This window comes from Neolamprologus brichardi, chromosome 9 (genome assembly GCF_056152115.1).
Source record: "Neolamprologus brichardi isolate AB-2024 chromosome 9, ASM5615211v1, whole genome shotgun sequence".
NCBI classification, from domain to species: domain Eukaryota; kingdom Metazoa; phylum Chordata; class Actinopteri; order Cichliformes; family Cichlidae; genus Neolamprologus; species Neolamprologus brichardi.
In genome coordinates, this window is record NC_142112.1 from 32,852,693 (window position 1) to 32,879,282 (window position 26,590).

At 44.1% G+C, this 26,590-nt stretch overlaps 1 protein-coding gene across 6 annotated transcripts in view; it reads right to left on the bottom strand.

Annotated features, from left to right (window-relative positions):
- drosha (drosha ribonuclease III) overlaps nucleotides 1-26,590 on the bottom strand; it is a 146,820-nt gene that overhangs the window by 95,240 nt on the left and 24,990 nt on the right. For all 6 annotated transcript variants that reach the window (XM_087846311.1, XM_087846310.1, XM_087846309.1 and 3 more), the window contains exons 12-17: nucleotides 24,439-24,513; nucleotides 23,173-23,342; nucleotides 19,857-19,981; nucleotides 15,469-15,568; nucleotides 11,146-11,253; nucleotides 5,497-5,604 (exon numbers count right to left, since the gene is read on the bottom strand). In XM_087846311.1, the coding sequence (XP_087702437.1) occupies nucleotides 5,497-5,604; nucleotides 11,146-11,253; nucleotides 15,469-15,568; nucleotides 19,857-19,981; nucleotides 23,173-23,342; nucleotides 24,439-24,513 (686 nt within the window). The remainder of the gene's footprint in view (nucleotides 1-5,496; nucleotides 5,605-11,145; nucleotides 11,254-15,468; nucleotides 15,569-19,856; nucleotides 19,982-23,172; nucleotides 23,343-24,438; nucleotides 24,514-26,590) is intronic.

The window sequence follows — 26,590 nt, forward strand, 5'->3', positions numbered from 1 at the left end:
CAACAGGGGGGTGGGGTGGGATTATGAGGGTCTGTTGGATGTGGGGATGCGGGAGCATGTGGCGACCATGAACACATGTCTCTCCAACCCTGCCCCGCCCCTCCTAAGTTTTAAATGTTAAATGTTTAACGGGGAGGCTCTCAGAAGAGGAGCTTCAAAGGGCCCGGGCTCCACTGCAGTCAGGCGGGGGGGAAGTGCAGTACAGAGGCTCCCGCTCTCAGGCTGGGTTTTTGTCAGTTGCCTCATGCCGGGATCACATTGCCTTTCTCTACTGCATAAGCAGGTATGTTGCTGCACAGAGAATCAAAAGATGTTTCATGGCTTCGCCGACCGAGTTTACTACGGCGAATGTACATCAGCAACATTTATTCTCCTCACAATTTGGATTTACAGATAAGCGTTCATTAAACATTATAGAGAATGAGCTGAAAACAAGCATCGATTGCACCCAGCTCTTCTCAGATGATAAGCCGCTTTCATCTCTTATGAAAAAAGGGAAATAAATTCTCATTCCTTTAACAGGAGTACAGCTCATTACTCTACATAGATAGAACAAGAAAAGCCATTCACAAATACATATTCAACTGCTCTAAACCCAGACTGGCCACTGAAGTCTGGCTCCTCATTGGAGAAATACTCACTATAGCCTTCAACATGTGAAACATGAGGATTTAAAGACTGTAGGCAAGTATATATGATGACCTGTGAGTCGGTCTAGTCTATATTTAAAGGTCCTGAAGAGCATTTTCATGAAGCACTTCTGTTTGAAAGTGTGAAATTTAATTAATATTTATAGTATTATTCCAGGGTTTTCTTCCCATGCTGGTGCTGTGCATAGAAATGAGCCTAATAAAGTGTGTTAAGTTGGTATAATTCTACATGTCAGGCTGACTCAAGGACTTGAGTGAAACAAATATGTAAAATTAATGAGATGAAATGCAGATAAAACAAAAATAACTAAATTAATAATAATAATAATAATAATCACTGTCAGCCCAAAAACTAGGAAGTAGCGATACGTTTGTTGATCCACATGCAGTGCAGCCACGTCATGCGCACACTTTTCTTGGTGCGAAAAGAACACAAACTCGCCAGTTTGAGATTATTTTTGTTTTATGCCACAAACCAAGCTGATAGACCCAAATGAAGCAGTCAGGTGAAGGACACCTTGCACCTCTACATGAAGAAACAGGTGAGGATGAACAGATGCTTTTAAATTATCACCTCCAACGTGTGGTAGCGTCAGTTCACGGTAGAACCGCAGAGGGGGTCATTTTGATCCCTTGGCTTTTTTAAAAATCATGTAACCACATCATCTCACATTTCACAACTTTTCCTAAAGTAGGTGGTTTAATTTAAGTTTTTAGAAAAATAATATGTGATGTGGGGGATAAAAAATAAAGAATTCATGATTACTTATACCTAGAACCACTGAGGACGTCATCTCGACGCCACAGAAAATGATGTAAAACAACAGATGTGGTATTGCCTAGCAACACAAATTTTAATATGACGCCTGCTATAACGTGAGACACAGCTAGATAGCTGTGATTGATAAATAAATACATAAGGTACTGTAGTTAGGTAAAAGATGAAGAATAACTGCAGTCCCTGGGTCAGAGGAGGGAAAAGTGTGGCGTACCGGGCGGGTTGGTGGCTGTCAGGGCAGTGGGGGAACCATAGCTGAACTGAACAGAGTGCTTAGAGTGTGGAGAACCAATCTGAGCAAATACAGAGTGAAATCCTGAGCAAATCAGCCAAATCTGATGATTATAGGGCAGGGGTGGGCAATTCCAGGCCCCGAGGGCCGGTGTCCTGCAGGTTTTAGATCTCACCTTGGGTCAACACACCTGAATCACATGATTAGTTCATTACCAGGCATCTGGAGAACTTCAGGGCATGTTGAGGACCTAATTTAGCCATTTAAATCAGCTGTGTTGGTTCAAGGACACATCTAAAACCTGCAGGGACACCGGCCCTCGAGGCCTGGAATTGCCCACCCCTGTTATAGGGCCTCAGGCTAAAGTGCAGGCAGATTATAATGGTCTGATAAACTTTAACATTAATAAATCTATTAAAATGTGTTTCTTATTCTGTTTTAGTTGTTTGTTTCAGTATCTTTTTTAGGGCATCTAACTACGGAGCCCCGCAAGGGACATTGGAGAAAAAATAAAATAAAGATGAACTTTTGCGAGATCTCGCAAAATAGGCCGCATCCTTCGCAGGTCACATTTGAAGGCCGAGTCGGCGTATCCTTCGTGGCCCAACGGTTACAGCCCTATCAGGGCCTCCTCCTGAAGGTGCTTGTGTGGGCGTGTCCTACAATCTCTTCTGCCTGAGGTGCCACCTTTCTCTTTTACACAGCTGACTCACATCAGTAATTAAAAGTTAAGCCCAGGGAAAGGTGAGCTCTGGGCTTCTCTGTGTTTTTGCGGTTTACAGCTAGTGAGCTGCTCTCTTTTTGACTTATGTTTTACTTTACTGACCAACGCTTGAGTTTTGTTTGTTTCCTTAAATGGTGATAGCGGCTTGTCCGTCTCTTTTAGTTGAATATTAATCGAAACTTTAATAAAATTCTTTAATTTAATCATTTTGCCTCTGTCTCCTTTTTCTGACCCGGACACCTTTTGTTACTCTCCCCCCCATTGCCTAGACCCCTTTTAGGGGAACGTAACACCAACCTATCCCAGAATTCATAGCACGGCCCAGCCAACTATAGTTTCCAACAATGGCAGCAGCTACTTAGTTTTAATATTACTCTTTCTTCATCACAAAATAAACTTCTAGGATATTTTCAGGCGTGAATGTAGCTGTGTAAAGTTCAAATATCAAGACATCACATATTTGCAAAAGTGCTCCGATGTTTTCGGAGACGTCTGTTACCCACCAGCTCGAAGCTGACCGGGAGCTCCCGGCACATCGTGCCTCGACCTCCCGGTCAGCTTCGAGCTGGCGGCCTCCGAAGGATGCGGCCTATTTTGCGAGATCTCACAAAGGTTCATCTTTATGTTTTCCCCTCCAATGTCCTTTGTGGGGCTCCGTATCTAACACCGCTTCATCCAACATTCTTTTCGTAATTCTTCTACAATAATTAAATCGTTTAGATGTATAAGCTGCTGTTTTTTGTTTATTTATTAGTGAATGCTACTATATATTTTAAGATCTAAATCACTTGTAAAAGTACTTATTCTGTAAAATATTTCACATATATTTATAAATGAACAACTCAGCTTCTGTAAGAAATTACTTGTTTGTCATTGCTCTTGTTGTAACGCAGGGTCAAAACAAGCAACGAGCAAAGCTGGTGCTTTGGCGTGCATTACGCAAGACTGACCAAACAATCCACAACATTTTGTTAGTCGTACTGAGGAGAAGCTCTGGCAGTGTGTGTGTACACCCTCCACTGCAGCTGAATCACAGACAGCGTTAAAGATGGATGGACTGTGGCTTCTGGGTCTGAAAAGTGAAGTCAATGCAGAAGAAACGCCTTAAACCTGCATTTTTTTTTTCATGGCCACCAAGGGATGAAAAATTTTCAGGTTGTATAGAAGTTTATGAGAAAACAGCACTCGGCTCCTTTGCTCTGTGACCTCAGTAAAAACGTAGCTGATGGTTTTTTTGATCGCAGTGACTAGTCTCAGTTTATATTGATGATAATATTTAAACAACTGGCCACCCTGGATAATGGAGGATCATCCAGGGTATGCTGACTGAGCGCAGTTTCATACCCAGATCTACTCTTTTGCTCATCACATGGTTTAAAAAAACAAAAACAAGACGTCAAGTGCAAAAAATGCTCAACTCAAGGCTTCATATGCACACAGTGCCCCGGCTGTGTCCATCTGTTATACCGTCTATGAGCTTAACATGTGCAAGGTAATCATTTAATGAGATATTGCCAAATTAGCTAAACCTAATGACAAAAACTATGTCAAATAAAAAGCTGTCCCTCGAAAAAAAAAAAAACTTGCAATGGATTTGACCAGTTCGCTTCCTTGTGTGTTAGTGTTCGCTCCATTCTCCTTGAAACAAACAATATGGTAGCCACTGTGCCAAAACTTTTATACCTATGCGTTCGACACAACTAAAGATAAATTATATTCGAAGCACACAAACCTTCTATCAAAGTACAATTCATTTGTAATGCAATCAAAGGGTGGGAGCTGATTCTGCTCGTGTTAAATGAGCGGACTGTCACAGGAAAACATTTATCTCATTAAATGTGATCATCCCATCCGAGTTGAAGCAAATGAGAAGTGACGGCGGATCTGAAACCCGCTCTGACTGGGAGCGGGGCTGTTTGAGCAGGCACCGCTGCACTCCTGCAGCCGTTCTGTCTGAATCTATCTGTGTGTGAGTGCTGTGGGACATTAGGCGCTGCTGTGTGTGTGCTGTAGATGAGGAAAGTGTTTTAAGCCCAGCAATGATGGCTCCCTACTTGGGTCATTTCAGTCCCAGTAGTGGTGAACTGCTGACAGCCCTGGCTTTGTCCACACACAGATACACAGCAATGCCACGGTATTACCACCTCAATGGCAAGAATTGCAATGCAGGCAGGCAACAGGCGCTGCAGAAGCCTGTGGTGCGCGCTGCCTGTGAGCCGTTATGTATAAATGATTGTTTTTCTTTCTATCTGTGCGTCTTCTACGGGAGATGAAGGAGCTGAAGGAGAAAGGGGGAGGGACAGATCAATTAACATCTCCCTAGAGAGACTAACCATAGAAGCTGGAATGGACATCTTCACGATGAAAGAGGCCGCAGCTTGTCAGCTACCGGCTGGCCTCGCAAGCCAGTGTTTCCTTTTTAGCGCTTGTAATGACAGGTCGTCATTATGCAAACGACAAAAAGGCCGATCATTGATCGATATGTGCAAAAACCACACACAAATGCTCTCAGACCACTGAGCTGTCTGGCACACAGACACACAGAGCCCTGAGCGAATCTTAATGCATCCTTCCCCTTTTTAACTATGTATAGGCTACAACACATTGATTTCTAATGTATCAGGTTATGACAGCTCTTCAATATTGCTGGAGGCAGCCGTGGAGCTCACTCTGAGAGCACACAGCTTGAGGCTGTGGACCTGACAGGGGAGAGCTGGCATTACGGAGGAGGCTGTCGTTGTCCTGACTACTGTCACTGCAACTCACAGCAGACCTGGGCTGCTCACTGCAGAGATATGACTCAGGCCAGTGTGTGTGTTACCTTAGCTGACTCCCGAGCCCCTGTTTCCACCTGAACTATCCCTGCAGAGGTGGATTGGGCACAGTAATGAGGGGAAACGCTGCCTCCCTGGATCTCTGTGCATAACAAGCTCCTGCACAGAATGTTTACTTTTTTATCGGCCTATCTAACCTGTAGACTGTGCACCGCCTGAAAGCACTGCACGGAATCGCCTAATGTTATCCATCTTGTTAGTTATCATCTATGCCAGCCTTTAAGTAAGCTTGGGACAGGCCTTCACAGTCGCATCAAACCGTCATGACAGATCCTTACCTGAAGGAGGCAGCGCTCCTTGAAGACATAGGCGATGAGCTTATCCAGATGCATGAGACACTGGTGGTAGCGGATATGATGGGTGAGAACGGGGAGCATCATGGCGTGCTGTGGAGGACAGAGAGAATTGACAAGCAGGGTAAGAAAGGAAGACGGGAGAGGAAGAAAAAAATAGAAAATCTCAAGTAACAGGAAGAGGCAGAGAACAAGGATCATGGCGTATATGAAAGAAAAGTGAAGGGAGCGTGTTTTGAGAGCAAGTGTGATGAAGAGATTGGGAGAAAGAATGGGAGAGGGTTGATGGAGGGAACAGGGAGGGAGAAATCAATCAGCCAGTCATTATTTATTAAGTGGTGCTCTGCAACAGAGAGATGAAATAATCAAAAACCCAATTGCTGTAGAGCGAGAGGGAATGACAGAGATGGGGGAAATTCACATTTGGACAGGACAGTCAAAATCGAAGCCCATTCTGACATGTTGACACACTTACATTGGAACAAACGCTGACAGCCCCCGCTGACCCTCACATATGAAAAGAAAAAAAGTTTGAGTGCAAAAAGTAAAAGAAAAGTCAAGGGCAGGGCGGGGTTGGAGGATGAGCTGCGAGCGAGGGGAATGTGACAAGAAAAGTGGGAGTTAAAGCGAAACGGTCGGTGGTCGGATACGGAGCTCGGCAGTCTGCGGAGCCAATCTGCGGAATCATTAGCCGAGGCTTATCAAGTCTTCCCCTCGGAGTGACTGAGAAACTGTAACAAAGGCTGGTGTACACACATTAACCCCGTGCCACCACATGAGAGAGGAAGGAGCCGTGCATGTTTTAATTAGTGCTACTGGGGAGGGTGAGCCCGAGGCCCGGCGGCTACAAGCGGTGCTGCCACGTAGCCCTGGGGCCATCACAGGGGCCGTGGTGACACAGTCCCCGGGCCTTGTTAAGCAGCCAATTAAACAAAGCCGGGGCCCGGTCATGTCTGCTGCTCCTGACCTGTTCTTACGACTGCCTGAGTGACTGAGTATGTCTCTGTGTGCACAAAGGCAGGGTGGGGGCTTGTTAGAGAGTTGATACGCCACTAATTAAAAGGTGAGAAATTCCTAATTTACTGTCACAGGTGACGTTTGGGTATTTTGGACACCTTCCAACCAGGCCAGCAGCCTGAATTCGCTTTTTCTTTGATTTAAGCATTACAAGCACGACTCCAGGACGAGGCTTTACTCTGGGAAGCCAGTCAGGTTTATTAACCCAAGCATATTTGGCACCTCATTTTAGCGATAAAAAATATTATATAATTATGCGTTGGGGCGATTTATACCACCTATTATCGATTTACAAAAGGATAACTCCATGCTAGACATGCTCTTTTCCAGCTTTTGTTTCTACTTTAGCGTCTTGGACTACAGCTCTCGCTTTTGCGATCTGCTGTTTGCTCAATCCAATCAGAACCTACTGATCGTAGAGAACTGCAGATCTGAAGGACTACCATCAGAAGCTACAGTGGAAGAAAACTAACCCAGCTTTCACAGGGCACGAGCCTAGGTAGACCCTGGAAGAGTCGCCATCACGGGACTAACACAGAGTCAGCAACCCTATCACGCATCTCTTTGGACTGCGTGAGGAAGCCAGAGCACCCACTCAAGGGCTAAATTCAAACCCAGTACATTTTGGCTTTGTTCATCACGACCAATTTGCGTTTCACCGTCTTGCCCAAGGACGCTTCAACATGTGGTCTGGAGGAGCTGAGTAACCAACTAGTCTTCTGATTAGCAGATGACCCCCTCTACCTCCTGAATCGCAGCCGGTAGAGCTACTTAATTAATCATTAAATAACAATTTTGTTAAATTAACAGCAACTTGGCTAGTGAGGCAGAAAGCAGAGAGAATACATTGAGAATCATGAATTGATCTGAACAGCGTGTCTTGGCATGTACAGGGAGAACACTGCAGCCGGCATTTGAACCGGGACTGCTGTGAGGCGACAGCGCTAACCGCTGTCTAACCACCTATGCTTCCTGTTTCTTTTCGTTGATAGGCTCATTTATTTTGATGCACATTGAGCCACGTGCGATGTGAGTTAAAGGCCTCTGGTTTACAGTGCTTCCACAGATTTTATTAGGCCGTATATATTGTGCAACGTAAACTACTGCAGAAATTCACCTTTGCAGGCGAGCTTTATTACCTACCCCTAACACAGCTGATACAGTTGTATTTCTCCATGCTTTGCCTTAGTTATATAATTTATAAGTAGGTGGATTAATATATATATACTAAGTAATTGCTGCAGAAAACATCGACCCGCCCACACTTATTTTCTCCGCTGCAGAAAAAGAAAAACAGACTTCCCTTTGAAATGTTTTTGACTGTCTGACGGCCTGAACATAAATGTGATCAGGGAGCCGAAAAGAAACAGAAAACAAGAGAGTGAGAAAAAAGGCAGTGAATAAAAAAAAAAAAAAAATGAACATAAAGTAAAATTGTGATGAATAAATAAGTCCCATCTCTGCCCCCGATGTGCAGCCCGGTCCTTGACAGAGCCTTTCAAGTGAAACGACCTTGGTGTTGCCGAACCATGTTTGTAACAAGGGGGTTGATTTTGCTCCGGAAAAAAAAAAAAGGACGAAGTCTGCTTTTAAAATCGAGAAACTATGGGTCAGTTTTGCAGCTATCCATTGTCTGTGTCACATGTTGTGTAGACTGTACCGCTGCAGTTCGGACTGAAATTATTCATGAAGCAATTAGTCGCAGCGGTACAGCTTGAAGCAAATATAATTGGACAGCAATTATGGATCGGATTCTTCTTTGCTAGACCTTGCTGTAAGAGAGGTCTGGCTTGCACGGCTACAACATTCTGTCATTCCTCTCCAAATGTGAGCAGCAGCATCAGCTGTAGGATACCTTCACTGCACTACATTGATAGTGGGTGTGCCGAGAGAATAATACGTGCTACGCTGATGCCAATTATCTTTTCAGTAAGAAGTTTAAGAGAAAAAAAGATCCTAGAATAGACAATAAATAAAAAATGTACTCAAACAGACTTAGCTATATCATTACACTGACTATCAATGTAGTGCATGAGCACACGAAGCGCTCTGTTTCAATGGGCACAGCGCGCTGCTTACACATTCAGGGTTATGGTTCAAGTCTCATTAGTTCTGCCCGTTCGAAATTGCGTGCACACATCCAAGTGCAAGTTGAACACGCCGCTCCACTTCCTAGAAAATGAGCTACAGTTAGGATAAAAATAAGAATCCATCCTAAGTATATTTTTTTGCTGCTGAAAGCGCATGAAATGCTGAGTGACAGTCAAGTGGCATATAAATAAGCTGTCCAGTCGGAGTCGTTACTTAATGAAAGGTATGGCTACCGCTGCGGCTCTGTGGGAGTACGCTTTGCCTACACAGATTTTGACACTTGAATGGAGAAGTGACGCAACGTGTGGAAAGAGAAGCCGAGTGTCGGGCTGTGGCTGTGCAGTGGACGTGTCCGTCTGAGTGGAGCCACTGCAATATGTGCATGTGTCCAACTTCTAGCAACTACGTTTGCTTTTTGCTTTTAAATACAAATTCAGCTTGATTTATACACAGCCAATGCACAACAGCAGCTGCTTTAAGTGGCTTCACGTTGCAGGGTTAATAACAAGGAGTTGGCGACAGTGAGAAGGAAGAACTCCCTTTTAACAGGAAGAGACTTCGTGTTTAACTAAACTCAGGGAGGGGCAGCCACCTGCCACGAGCATACAAAGCGAGCATTTCACTTTGTACCCTGAAACTATTGTACTTACATTGTTAACAGATATAACGTAAACAAGATTTAGACAAACGTTAGCTAAACTGTAGCTAAACTCAGAAGGTGGCACTAAAAAACATGTAACTAGAGAGGAAAACAGTCCATAGAGACGAAAACAATACAAAGTAGAATCCCACGTTAAAATACTCTGCCTTTACAGCAGACATAAACCAAAAAAAATGATTTGGGTCCACTCTAACCTGTACCATGTAGCGTCACAGATCTATTTGCCATTTCTGATCATGTTAATCCGATTATTTGACAGATCGTATGCGCTGTGTGTGGTTAGTTGTACTAAGAAACCATCCAAGAAGAATGCACACCAGTTTTGATGGATAAATGTTGAGTATTTCCTTTGCATATTAACTGGAGCTAGTGCCAGTAGCTGTATCTGTACAGTCTGTGAATGCACCTTGCTAACCAATGCTCTCGCTCTGCAGGCCTACTTGTTGTTCCTAGAGTATTTAAAAGTAGAATGGGAGGGAGAGCCTTCAGTTTTCAGGCCCCTCTTCTGTGGAACCAGCTTCCAGTTTGGATTCAGGAGACAGACACTATCTCTACTTTTAAGATTAGGCTTAAAACTTTCCTTTTTGCTAAAGCATATAGTTAGGGCTGGACCAGGTGACCCTGAATCCTCCCTTAGTTATGCTGCAATAGACGTAGGCTGCCGGGGGATTCCCATGATGCATTGAGTTTTTCCTTTCCAGTCACCTTTCTCACTCACTATGTATTAATAGACCTCTCTGCATTGAATCATATCTGTTATTAATCTGTCTCTCTTCCACAGCATGTCTTTATCCTGTCTTCCTTCTCTCACCCCAACCGGTCGCAGCAGATGGCCCCGCCCCTCCCTGAGCCTGGTTCTGCCGGAGGTTTCTTCCTGTTAAAAGGGAGTTTTTCCTTCCCACTGTCGCCAAAGTGCTTGCTCATAGGGGGTCATATGATTGTTGGGTTTTTCTCTGTATCTATGAAGCGCCTTGAGGCGACTTTTGTTGTGATTTGGTGCTATATAAATAAAATTGAATTGAATTGAATTAATAGTATTAACTGATGACTTCACAGTTCTCCTTCTCTTCTAGGTCTAAGTACAGTCATTAATACGGTTTTGCCTATAAACCCGTCCTCCCTGCTATTAAAGCGGTCTATAGTACAGTCAAAACTCCAAGAATACTAAAGCATTATTGTCTATTTAATTTGACAACGATGGGTAGGATTTAGCTGCCTTGCTTTTCCGTGTCAGTCAGCAACAAGTGTTATAAGTAGCTGTGGTTTGATTCCTGGTTCCACCAGTCTGCAGATCCTTGGGCAACAAACCGAATCTCAAATGGACCCTGATGCATCCATCAGTGTGTGAGTGTGCATTTATATTCGATAGGTACAAAGTGTTTAAAGGCACAGAATAAAGCACTGTATGGGTGATTGTGGCTTCCAGTAAAAGGGATTTTAATGCTTGAGAAAAGTGCTATATAAATACCAGTCCACTTACAAAGTTGATTCTTTCATTCTTGAACGAAAACGCTCCAAACTCTGTGCTTTCAGCTTCTTGCTTTTTGAATTTAAGGAAAATGGGTTTTTTTCTCTTTACTATAGAATAAAAATAAATAAATAAATAGTCTGTAATTGAAATAATCATTATTTAGTATTCTGTTATGTCTTGTAAAAAAAAAATAAATAAATCTTTGTTTTAAAAGATTGTTTATACTTGTTTCTCTCTCTGGAGTGCATTAAAGGATGTTTTGAATCTCTTTACCTTTAAAAGCACCAGGGCGTTATGCGTCATTGTTATGCAGCTGTGAAACAATGTGTACATTCGTGTGTTTGATCCATGGAATCGACGCTGCATGTGCATGCATACAGTTGAGTGGCGTTACCTGACAGACGTCGGAGCGGATGCCAGTCTTCCAGAAGCCCTGACTGCTGAGCTCCACTGTGACCTCTCGGCGCATCGTGTTCTTCTGACGGATCTTCTGAAGAGCTTCCTGCCAAACAACGAGCCAGTCAATTATTGATCCACTGGAGCACAGCCTACGGGGACAGCTCCCATCCTCAAAACCTCGCCCCACCCTCGCTCCCTCCTTTCTTTGACTCTTGCTTTTCCAACAGATAGGCTAGCACATGCAATAATCTGAAACCTCCATGGCAGGATACACATAGCATAGCAGCAGACAGCAGCAAGAGAAGTGACAGCTTTGCTGGTTCTAGCTAATTGAGGCGCTGCCATAGGTCAGCATGGCTGTGGGGAGTGGTGGTTGTGGTGCTCCTGGGTGTAAGAAAGCTGATGATGAGGCTTCAGTTGCTGCAACCAAGAGCTGAGGCACCTGCCTGCCCATTAGGCCCACCACACCAGAGCCTAGAGGTACCTCCATCAGCAACACCAGGAATCATTACAGACACACAAACAGCCAAACATGTCAGCCCTACAGCAGATTCAGCAGAGCAAAAGGAGAGTTTGAGTCTGAGATAAGAGGTCCTACAAATAACAACCAAGATGGAAGATGTATTGACAGACAGCACCTCCTAAACGTGCGTGCGCATGCATGTGTTTCATTCAGCGGAGACGCTATCGACTCCGTCTGAGTTAGCCGTGATCTGCCTAAAATGGAACGCCAGGAATTTTCGACTCGCAGAGGAAATAAGAACAACAAAGGCATGAATAAATAATGCCATCCTACTTTGAACTGTGCATCAAAGTGAACACCGTCGCCCACGCGCACAAGTGCACGTGCAACCACACACACGCACTTTCCATGGACAGCCAACCACTGTATATGGAAAGCAGTAATCACAGAGAAGTGCGAATGATATGTAAATGCTTCGTTTTTGCAGGACGGAAATTTGAGCGAGAAGCACAAAAAGTAAATAATTAACCAGTGTGGGAAGGAGATGAGACATAACTTTCTGCTGGTCAAAGAGACGAGTCATAGCACATTTGACTTTTATCATCACACTCTTCTGCTGTGAAGAGTGTTTGTGTTTTTGGAGCAGGCTGAGGTCAAACACCAAAGACACTGTCTGAAATTCAATGACTGTGGAAGGCAAGCGCACATCCGTGGCTTGTGTGCACCATTTACTTCAGCTTTTGCTGGTTCATTTAGGGCCCTGTAGCTTATTCCCACCATATTGTTTCCAGTACAAAGCAGGAAGATTAAAGCTTTTGCAATTTTAGGTCATCCAGCATATGATTCGCTAGAGCTGATGCCCTAATTTCCATAAGATGTGCAGGAAATGCTGATAATGAATACCAGTGGTTCTTTATTAAACTTTGCTGTGCTACCTTCTTTAGTCCAGACCACTACAGTAATTACCCCACGTTTATGGCCTTGTTGTGTTCCAACTGTGGGTATGTGGAGCAAGAAGCCAGATGAGGGGGGGAAGAAGGAAGACTGCACAACAAATACTATTGAGTCAAAAATAACATGACTAGCAGCAGCAAAGGTTAAGGGTGGGTTGCAAGCTGGTTTGCAGAGACATCATAATGCTATGGTAATGAGATCAGCTGATGTGCCACCATCACAGGCTGAATTTTGCAGTCTAACCTAATGTTACGTTCGATGATTGGTGCCTGTTCTTCTGGGTAAAATCTCTGTTTCTACAGAGGTTCAATGTACTTAACCCATAATCCAAATAATCCAAACAAGATATAATCTAAAGGGTGATTTACTGTCTGAAACTGTGTGTTTAGAGCAGTCTGATGCCTGAGCTTTTGGCTCACAGGGATTACTTTGACATGCACTGACCTCTTTATTTGAAACCTCAGTCATGTTTAATTTTAGCGTCCACCAATGTAGCAATATATATATGAATGACAGAAAATAAGGCAAAAACATAGCAGGTTCATTTTAAAGTAAAGAGAGTCTGAAAACTGGGTAGAGAGATCTTTAAGAGCACATCCCCGTCGATGCTGAAACGTACTGAGGAAAGAGAGCGTTAAGTTCTTGTGTGGCCGAGCTGAAGCTCAGACTCGAAACCAACAGAAAAAATCTGCGGAGTGAGTTTAAGATAGCTTTGCGAAGATGCTGCAAAAGAAGAATCGGAGCAAATCCCCAAATCCACATACGCTGAGCTGATAGAGAAGACTCGAAGCTGAATCCACTGTCAAAGCACTGACTCGGGGCTGAATACTTATTCAAATTAGAGATGTGAGATAATAAAGTAGCACAGTTCTGTATTTCATTTTCTTTCATTTCTAATACAGAGACAAATAACATCTTATGACACACTTCACCTATTCGCTCTATGTTGGGAACAATTTTAACCAAAAACTTTATTTATATTGAAAACAATCACTGCAAAAAAAATATGACAGCGTTGTTGTGTGAATGGTTTTGAGGACCAGTCAGTGGTTTGGCTAAGGGGATGCCACAAAGTCCTGACATGTCTGACACACACACAGACACACACACCTCTCTGTGCTCTCAGCATGAGATGCAGAGGGGGCGCAGAGGCGTGAGCCTGGGTGTGTAGGCCAGTTTTGCCACACCTCTGCTCTCCCCGGAGCTCTGCGGACTTCAGAGGGAGTGCGGAAGTATCAAAGGGCCCGTCTGAGGCGCACAACACTGCCGCGAACACCTCCGACAGGGTGCTTCTTAAAATGCCTATCAGATGAGCAGACATTTAGTCTGTGAGCGAACGACCATTTACAGAGGAAGCTTCAGCGTTCCCTCGGGCATTAAGTAAATAGCGGTGCCACACTGCCGCTGCAGTGAGGAGACACTGACATGGCTAATGCTGCTGGAGGAGCGTGATGGATCCAGTGTTTGGCTTCACTAATTGCTCCAGTGCAGGTTGACAGTGGGATTGTCAGGGCCTGTTAGCCGGGGAGCTTTGCCGAGCTACCTGGGAAACGAGCTAATTGAGCTGCGAGTTCTCGCTCATTATTGGTCCAGAGTGTATCAAACAGTCCAAAGGAGGAGGCTGGATCCGCAGCACACTCAAAGAATTAGAGGAGAAGCTGTGTCTGCTGTAGAGAAGTTGCGGGAAGGATGCAGTGCGGCAAGGTGCTGGTTCTCGGCTTGCCCAGGCCCCACACAGCACCACCACCAATGAATCCCCGTGGCTACACGGTTATTACTTCGCTAAACCTAAACCTTTTCCACTCCAGCTCCCAGGTGGAGGTTTGACCGTCACAGTCAACTCAAGAGCGCAGTTACAGGCGTTTTATTCTGAGCAGTAAAAATCGACTAAATTATGCATTAAAGGGTGGCGTCGCATTTTTCACATCTGTCATAAAACAATATTCAGGTGCGCCGATAATACCTCGACTCGTGAGACTCGGACTGCAGAAAAGTTGAATTTTAGCCCAGAACACAGGAAGTGCATTAGGATGGGACGCTTTAATGGTCTGTCTGCACAGAAGAAATGCTAGAGCCCAGGTGATCTGGTCACCTGACTGAATTAAATAAAACAAATGTGAGTCGTCAAAATAAAGACAAAGGAGTTAAACCAGATAAAGTGGAAGAGAAGGTGCGAAGAGTGAGAAAGGTAGTAATATAGTGCAAACTTTTAATGTTTTAATGTTGCTCTGCTCTTCAGTGCACCGTCGTTCAACAGTGCAAAACTTTAGCAACATAAGAAAATTATCAGAAACTGTAAAAAAGGTTGAAATTACTAAATATCCTCACGTTGGCTGGACAATCGGACTGTTTAATCAGCGGTAAAGTTACGCTTTAAGTAAAAGCAACCACTTTAAGTCTAATATTCACACACAAAAAAAATAACATAATTTGAAAAACTCCAGGTATTAATGTGTAGAAAATTACCTCTGCTGCAAAAAAGCATTAAATGCAACAAAGTGTGGCCACGTTTTCTTAACAACAACAACAAAAAAAAGTAACAAAAGGAATCAAATATTGCTGCCTTTGTAAGTTTTGAGCATCTCACTTTTGTTGAGTGAAATTGCATCTTTGTTACCGCAATAACGGCGAGTACTGGCGGGGAGTTTCCGATAAGCAGCTTTCGAATCAGTGCGCACAGCAGGAATAACAGCAATGGTAATAGTTTTGTTTTTGTAATTAATATCTGCGAATCTCTTACTTCTGCAGAGAGAGTAAGAGCGCCCGTGTTGCAGCAGCACCTTTCATATCTCCAGGACACGCGCTTCCACTGAACGCGCCTTCTACTGATAAATTATGAGTGTGAGAAAAGAAACAACAAAAAAATACATATCAAAGGCGGTTTTGTTTTCTTTCGCCCACCTCTCTCTGTGTCATCTTCTGCTTGTCGATCTGCCTGACCTTGGGGCTGTTGGCCAGCAGGTGGCGTAGTTTCACGTAGCTCTTCCACAGCTTCTGATACCTGCGGACGGTAAATAAGGAGGTGACATGCTGACAAGTCCACCCTCTCTCTTTCTCCCTCTGTTTCCATCCTTTGCAACAACACATCAATATTTCATTTGAAGCTTGCCTGATATCAAACATAATTTAACAGCGGCCAGCAGCCTCTGTTGCATCAGCTGCTTGTGTGTGAGGGGCAGCGGACACAGAAGAGTCAGTGTTTCAGATGTCCACTGTTTGAGCTGTGGGCAGAAGTTCACACACACACACAGATACTCACAATTTTCAGCTCACGTTGTAAAAAAGACCGAAAAAAAGGGAACAGACGTGACACTGGCTCGAGTTATCTCGCAACCTCATTCTCATTTTCTATAAAACTCCATTGTCTTTCCTCTCATTTGCATCTGAAAAGGAGGCACGGAGTTATCGGCAAGGTGACATGTAGCCATGATACCGACCACCTCCCCCCTCTCTCTCTCTCGCTGTCTCTCTCCCTCTCTTTTCAATCAGACCCCCTGATTGATGCACCGAGGGCCGGGTGTGACCGTTCTGCTCCCATTCAGGAGACTTTCTCCTCATTTACCCAGAGTTATTCAATTATGATTGGTGGGATGGAGGGGCTTGGGGGACAGGATGGCGCGCTGACAGGGAGAGTGGCATAAAATGACAGAAGGAGTGAGGGGGAGAGAGGAGGAAGGAAGGGTGGAGGATGAGGAGGGAGATGGTGGCGATGGGGTGGGGGGTATACTGTGGAACAGAAGAATTATAGAGCTTTAATAGCGGGGACTTCATTAGAGACTGAGACGAGGGAATGAGACGGCTTTACCGCCCCGATTATCAGCTCACCAGCACCTCCGCACAGAAGCCCCGCTCGGACGAGAGACGGCGAGGAAGAAAGGGAGAGCGAGACGGAGAGAGAGAGAGTCTATCCAGCCTGGGAGGCCCCCTCGTCCCCAATCCGCTCCAATGACCTTTCCACAGATCTGCTGTGTGCTCTCGGGGTAGCGCTGCCGCGGCTCTCGCCATTCCCTGCACATGCTTTCATTAGCATATGCTGCCTCTTTCTTTCTCTTCAACCGCCCCCTCCCCTTCCTCCCCCATCTCCAGCCCTTTTCAAATGTAGACCACTGCTGGCTTCATCTATCTGTTACAGTAATGGCGCTTTGGCATTCAAACACGGCTTTCTGGCTTCAGAATTCCACAGTGGAATTTTAAGAACAGTGTGGAAAAATCTGGGAAGTGCGGTGCGAAAGGTGTTCCAAAGCAGCAGTGAAAAGTGACTTTTATGTTTGCATCGCTCTTTCATATACCCACTACAATGATGAAATACAATACTTGTAATATTGGCCTAACACCACTGTCTCTGTATCTGGGTGCTGCATGGTGGAGCAGCTGTCCACACCCCTTTTACGAAGGCCCAGAGTGGGACGAGCGTCTCTTCTGGTTTGTAAATACGCTCCAGAGCGCTTTAAGGTGCAGATAAGACACAACGATAGGGACGCATTGATCAGATATTAGTCTGATCCTTACTCAATAAACCATCCACACAAACTGATCCATTTAACTGTGTTTGCCTCTTTGTTTGCAGGACTGCAGCAGCTAGTAGGAGCGCTATAGTAGGAGGAAGTTAGCAGCAGTTTGGAGGGATTTTACACCTGATACACCAACAGATTTATTTATACATTTTTAACTGTTTTCAAGGAGTTTGTCATGACTGAAAAGCTGAGATAAGACAAAGCTTTATTCAGTCAGAAAGACTTAGGGTGGAAGCTAGAGGGCTAAGGGTGCACAGATGATTGTAAACAGTTTTTAAGTTTATTATTTTACTTCACATGCTGACGTTTGTGAATGTGTGTGGTGTGTGTGTGTGAGGTGATGGAGAAAAAGGAGAAACTAGCATGACTACAGCTTACAGCTGGATGCAGTAGCTTTATGATTCTCTTCTCTCGATCTTGTCAAACGCGCTGGTCTGCAGGTTTGTATATATGTTATTTGTTTGGTCATAATTTCTTATATTTCGGGAGTTCCACATCAGGTTACGGTTAGGTTAGAGTCAAGAATAGTTTCCGACTACGATGTAACGTAGACTTCCCGCTGAAGTATAATTCATCCATTAGTAACTTTTCCGTCTTTAGCCAAAGAACCTGCTATAAGTGACTGCGTGCTAAACCAAAATCATCTAAATTCATAGAAAAATTAACAAAACTATTTACAGAAACATGAAAACAATTTAAAAAATTTATTCTTTTAGCCTGGTTTTCCCATGCTGCATCACATTTCAACTTTTCATGCCGTTCTGCCTGCACTTAACTCAGTCCGATTTTTTTCCCTCCATGCATCAGTAAGTCTACAAACTAACCCTGTCGCTGAAGATCTTCTTTGAAAAGCGAGAAAGAGCCAAAGATGAGACACCAGAAGAGTGTCAGAGTGCCACAAAAAGAAAGCAGCATTTAAAAGAAAAGATCAAGAATCTCACTGAAATCAATGGTTCGTCTCAACAGGTGATTCAAATGCTCCACTCTGTAAAATAAGCGGCGACCAGCCAGCTAACGAAGCCATGAAACAAGCTCAAGGCTCCCAATGCATGAAGCTGCTCTATGGTTAAATCAAAAAAATAAAAGTAGACAATTTTAATCAATTAAACATTGTAAATATAAAAGTTTTTATATATTTGTGTTTAAAAAAGGTCATTTATTATAAAGAAAGTGCATAAATTCCTTTATTTCTTTAAGTTTCTATTGCTTTAGTCGTTACATTGCACTCTTTGCCTTTTCAGACCAAACACTTGACTCCGAGTCATCTGAGAAAAATGAGAAGCCTTCAGCATTACAGGACCTGACAGCATCGAATCAACTTCATTTTGCTTTCCTCATCAAACACCGTGCGCCGTTTTATTCCCATTCTCCTTAAACGTTCGGAAAACCCATTTAAAAATAAAGACGGCCGCTTTTGCCTTCTGTGAAATGTAGCTGCAGTGAGCCACGCAGGCACGGATAAGAAAAATGATGCATGGAAACACTGTGTCAGTAGAGTGTCACTGTCAGTGTCGGGAGAAAACGGCCCAATCACGGCTCAGTATGCAAATTATGAGCTCAGCTTCAGGCTCATGAGTGACAAGAGACTCTGCCACTCTGAAGCCATACATCAGCGAGGCATGAACGTGACGGCGTTCGGTTCAAACTCGAGCCACGCTGGCGGCGTTGTAGTTATTCAGCGAGACCGACACGAGAACCCGACAGCACGTTTGAGGGCTTTCGCCTCCTCTGCATAGTTTTTTACCCCTTCTCCCCCTGTGTGTGTCGCTCCTGCTTTTCTATACATCTCCTGACCTCTGTCACGCCATCACTCCTGCCTCATTGGTCGAGCTGGGGGAAGCTCGAGTGGCAGCCCCTGAGCGCACGTGTCCAGCGGTCGGCGCGGAGGGAAGACGACAACACAGCATCTTCAGTCTCCCGAGTTAATATATGCTGCTGCTGTGTCCAAGACTCCCTCTCTGTGGCATTGCTGCAGCCGCAATCAACACCGACTCCTGCCCTCGCTACACGCATCATTAGCGGCGGTAGGAAATCCTTTCCGCTGGTCTCTTACTACTCGTTTCTGCATCGGCTAATGATGTCCCAATCCATCCATAAATTTGTCGTTGTCTGCCGCTTTGAGAAGTTTGACATGGCAGCAGGGTGCACGGGGATGAAAGTGCTCAGTGGACAGACTGTTAAAACGTGGCAGCAGGGGAGAGGGGACATTAGTCAGAGGGAAGAAGCAAACTAGTTCTGCCTAAATGGATTCCCTAATGATCATCCTCTTGTTTGCATCTTCATCACCACCATTTCCCTCCCGCACCTCCCCCTGACTGTTACGCTTTAAACCCGACATTCGAGTTAAAAAAGAAAGCCACAGGTTTAAATTTAGCATCAGAGTGCAGGAGTTGTGTGCCGACTTCTGATTAGCGATGTTGTTGCATCTCTTTGAACACCTCAGAGACTGCCGCTCACATGATCTAATACGCTGCTTTTGTTAATTATGCAGCGGCACAGTACAGTATTCCCTACTGCAAGACCTCCGGTGCGTGTATGTTGCATTACTATTCACGAGACAAACCGCGCCAGCTCCCGCCGCGGAGGCACCCAGCGGAAACCTGGGACCCGTGACGACGCATGTAAAAATGTCACGCCGCTCGTTTCCTCCCCTTCAGCTAGTGCCCCTCCTATTCGACATACGCCGCTCTCGTCTTTCCTTGACGTGCGACGCCGAACGAGGGGGCCGGTGAGCTGCGGGGGAAGACATTTATCTGTGCATGTCGGCGGTCTTACTGGGGGTCTCCAGCGTAGCTTAACTGCGCGGGCCGTATCCCAAAATGAACGATGATGGGGAAAGTGATGACGTCTGGGTTGAACTGCTCCCTGTCCAGTTGGTCGATGCGCACCGAGCTCGGTTTCTGCGGGGGGGGGGGGGGGGAGAAAGACAAAGAAGTCAGCACAGCGAGGAGAAACATATTTACATAGCTACCGGGCAACCATCAATCAGTCACCTGCTGCATGTGAAATAAAAAATAATCCACCCAACATAGGTGATCTGTCACAGGCGCATAATGAGATGAGGCCCAGATTGTGCTCGTAGCGTGAACGCAACAATGATAAAGCGACGCCGGGGATGGCGAGCTAACTTCTGACGCTCTTATCGGGGAGGAGATTGACAGGCAACATGTCCTCGGCCGACTCCCAAATCACAGTTAGCCTGTCAGGCGTGCGGCGGGATCAGAGGAAGGGGCCGCGGCATAAGGCGCGCTGATCTGCATGGCAGATGGCTGGAGGCCCGCGCTCACCTTGACATTAGCCGCGTCCGCCCGTCGCCGCCTGCATGCAAACTTTGACTAGAGAGCGAGAGGTCGGCGGGCAACTTTGATTGTGCCGTTAAAGCGACGTAATCAGGTTTGATTGGCGGCGTGATTGCCCTGTTTACAATCCCGACAAATACACTGTAAATGCTAATTCGCAGATCTTAGGCCATTTAGCGTCCTCGGCTCCTCCGCCTATGCTTTAATGCACCGTAACAGATTGAAAGGTGATGGCGTCGGGGGAGCCTCGCGTGATTGGCGTCGGATGCTTTCACTCGGAGCAGCATGTGACCTTGGTGTAACGCAGCAGGTGAGGGCTTTTCACAGAGCGAGAGTACGGACGGGCTGACCTACACCACTTAGCCCTGAAAGGACATTTTTATTGATTACGGAGCGCTGCATGGTTCACACTTAAACACCTGCAAGAAAACACTCGTGTTCGCTATCAATTATGTGACTGACGGAAATGAGAATGCCGCTGGTTTGGTTTAATTAATCTATTGATAAAAATGCCTGGTTGCAGTGTATTTTTCCAACTTAATTGCAATGTTAGCTGCAGTTTAAACTGTGTGTATAATGAGCCACTTTATTGCCATCTGCTATTTGCTGTGCTTGTTCTCTACTACGTTTAGTAAACTTTCCCACTTCTATGTTTTTTAGAATCGATTGAGCCATTTTGTTCTTTTTAAGCATTTTTAAGCTGCTTTTATTTCATTGAACACTTTTCTTTTATTATACTCCGTTTTACTGCGCTGTTACTTTTTGGATTTAACAGAAACTTCCCACCTCAGATTTAACTGAAAGAAGTCGAGGGGAAAGATACACTTCCTTAAAGTAATTATGCATGACGACTTAAGCTAGGTCGTTCCCGTTTTTCAGGATAAATATCTGATTAGATGGCTCTGTGAATGTGGTCTCGCAGCTCATTGGCTGCTACACTCATATAAGAGTATTTCAAACATTCATATTGGGTAAAACGAGAGAGAAACATCACAAATTTTGAGCATAACATTAACACAATCTTGCTCTTTCACGTGGAGCTGGCACACAGTGTCATTCCTGGAGAATATCACAGTGAAGTTTCCATATTATACACTTAATATCTGCAAAATCGTTCAGCAGATTTGGACTGTTTTAAAAGAAAAAAAATGTCAGGTCCCTGTTTATGAGAAGCTGTAAATCAAACATCAGTCCTCTGCCTGCAAAAATGTGGTTTCTGCACACCTTTAAATTTGCTGTCAGAGATCAAATTTAAAGCATCCATCATTCTCTGTTAAGCTGACACCGCTGAGAGTCCGTATTCATAGAGCCACAGTAGCAGGTATTTACCCTAAAACATTCGAATGACCGAGTGCAAGTAGTTTTCGAGATAATGAAATTGAAAATGGCTCCTAAAAAGATGCGACTGCCATGGCTTGAAAAGCATTTTGGAGAAAACTAATAACAGCGGGAGCCTGAAATTGTGCGTAACAGGGAATTTTTTTTAATAAAAATCCGAGATGTTCAGGTGGGAGGCATTTCATAAACCGACGTAATGTGTGTTTTGGCTGCTGTTACAACACATCTGGGATAATAAGGCCTTCGGTTTTTCTTTCCTCCCTCTCGTCCCTGCTACAGAGTGGCGGGCCTAAATTGACCCTTGCCAGGCCTCACAGCGGGAGAATAAAAAGAAATAAATCCAGATGCAACAGCTTGAAGAAAGTGCAAGTGTAAAAAAACTAAAGGTATTATGAGTTCGTATGTTTTGCCTGCTCAGCTGATCGGCTACAGGTGTTAACTAAACCAGAGTGCCAAGTTATTCATGGCTGCATCTCAACAAGGTTAAACTTGATTCGATGTACCGCTGCTGCTAGAGCCTTCGCTATTTTATCTTTAACCTGGAAGTGGGAAATAAACACCCTGAGGTGAGTTCACGCCCGTCACCCACCGAGCACGCGCACAGCTGCTAGCGCTACACTGATTGAACTCTCGTTCCCGACCAGTCGCAGCCGCCGGGCATGACAACTTTCCTGTTGGAAACTCTGCCCTGGACTCGGGGAACTTGTGATTGGCATGTTTAAAATATTAATTTTCTGGCATGTTTTACAGACAGCACACAGGAATGGCAGTGATTTAATCAAAGCTTAAGGCGCTGGGCTTAGAGCTGTAAATATTTTAAAGCCATGCTTGGTCAGAGAGAATGAAGAGGCTGTAATCAGCCGTCCAAACAATCGCTAATATTGGAAAAAGCTTCCTGGGAGTGTCGTGATCCATTGCTTTGACCCTTGCCTCTGATAACTCTGTTTTCTTCAAAGAGGGTAAAGCTCCAGACACGACCTCTTTAATACACTTTGTTTGACTGGCGGTCTAATCTTTTAAGTTGAGCGCAGCAATGGAAGACCATTATACACCCACGGTACGGAAAGCCTGACAGCAACAATTCAGTTCTGCCAGGAACAGCAGTCGACTCGATAACTCACCCACACCAAAGGTTACACAATCACATTCGCTGCTCATATGCAACATCCTTGCTAGCAAGGACATCTTCACCTTTTCCCAGACACAATTTCTGTACCTCCTTCACAATGTGGGCCACGCGAGAAGGTTAACCAACTTTGACTGCGACATAAAAACCTTCCCGCCGTAATAGTGCCGATGACAACAAACGCCCTGGGCATAAAAGGTGAGGCTGCTCGTGTCACAGGCTAACGGGAGCATCCTCATTCCTGCGGTGTCTGAGGGGACGCGCAAACGTCCTTGAAACGTCAGACAAAGCCGCCTCGGTGTCGTAACAAAGAAGCCGAGGGCCTCACCATGCCCGGGTTGGTGACGATCATGCCCTTGCACTCCTCGGCGTACTTCTGCCACGCCAGCTCCTCCCACTGCAGCATATCTGCAATCTCCTCCTCGGGGACCAGGGGCTTGCTGCTGCGTAGTAGGTAGAGCAGCACCTGATGCATTGACAGCACCTCCTTCCCGCCATCTGAGACGTTTCATAAACACAAAGAAGAAATAAATTAATAAAGCCACGTATGCATAGAAGCTGAAGACAGAGTTCAACAGATATTTATAGTTAATGGGAAAAAAAGACAAATGTAAAAGCCTCACTGCAGTTATAGGAGGTTAACCGTTTCTCCGAGCATCCATGTGTTGTTGTGTAAAAATCAAGAATGCTGTTTTATACGTCTAACCCGCCTCACCTCTGCCAACTCTCAGTTTCTCAGCGAAAATATACTGTGAAAATGTCCCCGTGCATTACAATGGCACTGTTCAGGAAGTGCACAGGTGAGCAGGGGAGCTGATGCAAGGTCGGACGGCGCGCGATACGTGAAGGCACATAATGACACGCTTATAATAACAGTCCGCCCTGAATTACAAGATCAGAAATAAGCCGAGAGGCATCGCACACACATATGCATGTGCAGAGAAATACAGCTGAACACAAGCGTGCAATCAAGCAGGTCAAACAGAGGCAGTTTAATAGACACTCATGCAAAATTGATTGACCTCCATTTCAGATGGACACAAACCAAAAAAAAATCCACTGTCCTCTCAGTCCGGGATGCATTAGGACTAATGCACACCCCGCGACTCTAAATTCCAAACACACCGTCATCGTGCTCTCACTGTAACTCCCCTGTTTGCTCTCTGCCTCTTTCCCCTTTACAGATCACATCAGAAACACTGGATTGGGTCTTCTGGCGCTTTTGTAAAAGAGACAGATAAGTGTTTGTACCCGACTAAATTGGGAGAGCTGGGAGAGAAATTGTTTTTTGATGGAGAGAAAGTAGGTGGGCACGGCTGTCATGACAAACGCCGCGGTAATATCATAGTGCACCAGCACCATCATGTGCATCAAAGATGAATGCCAGGCAGACACGCAGAGGCTCAGGCACTAACTCCATCTGCCATTTTACCGAGAATGAACCACAACTATCACCGTGAGTGTGAAAGCTTTGAGTGGATATTGCTGGAGGAGAGTTTTTTTAGGGTTTTAGGCAACGTGAGACAGCTTAAGAAATATAAACCACCAGAGGGAGACAAATAGCAAAAAAAGAAGGTTCTGTGACGAGTCCTACCGGGCAGAAATCTGACAAAACGTGGCATGAAATGGAAACGTGGGCATCCAGAGACCTCACCGTCAGACTCCGGATCTGGAAAAAAGACATTTATTAATGACACAGTCTTACGTGCTTTTCACTCATTATTAAAAGTCTAACTTTATGAAATTGAAATGAAGACTCCAATTATTTAAAATAAGAGTTATTAATAAGAATTCAAGCTTTTCCTTCATATCATGGATGTGACTCCAAATGTGAATCACTATGTTTAATATTTAAAATGTTCTCTGTATGTGTAATGACTGCAAAGGTTAGACTCATATAGGATTAGGTGTTGGTCGCCAATGCTCTCTGCCCCCATCTTATCTCCTCATTATCACTCTGACAGGTATAATATAAATGCATGATCTGTGCACATTGTTATCAAAAATGCAGCGCTGTTGTAATAATGGGGAAAATTACATTGTTTTAAACACATTTCAACACAGTTCTCAACAGATTTTAACCAAGGAGAGAAGAAAGCAAAACTTTATTACTAAGCAACAAAAGAAATCCATTATTTAGTTTTATGAGCCTTGTTATCCAACTATATATGCATCCGAGAAAACATTACAGCAAGTAAGTTTATAACAGAATGCAGTTCCTCAAATGGCCACTGGGGGCTGACACTAAAAGTGAGTCCCGTGGCAAAATATATTTCACAGTATAAACTTTTTTTGTTTGTTTTTTTAAACTTACCTGTCAAAAATTATTACTTTTAAAGTTTTAAAATGAGAAATTTGGCCATAGTGATTGACAGGTAGATAATAGTGGATTAAAGCTAACCTTAAAACTAGACGAGTCATCGTAAAACTTTGTAGTTTACTGAAAAATAGTCTAACAAATGAGTTTGTACGTACAAAACTAACTAAAACCACATTAAAAAGACAGTTGATCTTTAGTTTTAGGCAGTTTTGTATGGGGATGTATGGGAATCACCATACATCCCACGATACGATATTATCACAATACTTAACGCACGATACGATATTATTTTTAAAAATTTGGCAATATTCAGATTCTGTACATAAAGGTAAACTTTATCAATATTCATTTTATCTAATATCAAAGTCTCGCACTCAGTCTTTCTCTCATTTCAGTTTTATTGTTGACAAACTGAACGGTTTGTATTACAGTATAGTCCAACTTATATATAACTTATATATTTATAGCTATTCTGAACTATGCGATTTATGAAAACTATGCAGCCCCTTCAGCAACTGAAGAATTTGAAAGTAAATTAAAACAAAATATAATTTTACATTAAATAAAAAAGTTTTAAACTTAATTAAAATAAAACATGTCTTAAATTAAAATAAGTAAACTGTCATGCTTATTGCTGCCAAAAAAAAAAAGTTAAACACATTTGGACAGTGAAGGAATGTCAGGATTCTTGCTCAGAAAAAGGATCAACATGCTCTGAAGTCAGAGCACAAAAACTTTTTTTGTAACAAAATATCGATTTCTGCTGTCCCTGTATCGATACATTATTAGCAAACAAAATATCACGATACTACACAGTATCGATTTTTCCCCCACCCCTAATATATACACACATATATATATCTATATCACTGTCGCCTCATCTGTAACAAGAAAAAACGTAATTAGAAAAACTGGAGTTCCAAAAATCGACCTCTTGCCGATGGTGTCTGTTCCCCTTTGGATCACTTTTAACGCAGCTACCGACCAAATGATGGGGCTTGAAGCACTCATCTGAGAAAGGTGTGCTCCACTTCGGGTGAGTGAAACACTGAGAGGCGGTCTGTTGCAGCAGCTCATGATGTTGTTTTTAATGACTTCAACATAAGGTTGATTTTCCTTGCTCGCTGTGTTTTAGGCAAGATCGAAACGGCCGCCTTTTGTCTCGCAGTGAAGTTTTAAAAGCCTACCAGTGTTTTAAAATTGGATTACACTTTTGGGAATAGCGAACCTCTATCAGCTGATTGCACTGACAGTTCTACCACCAGGAGCGAGGCTTGTAATCCCAGAGAAGCTATGAAGGAAATGACCGTCTTTCACAGCTGTTCCACGGAGGTATCGGGACAATAACACGGAACGAGCTCGTTGGGCTGATTAAGTGTAGGCGTGCAGATCAAACACTCACACTTCCTGGGACCACAGAGTACCT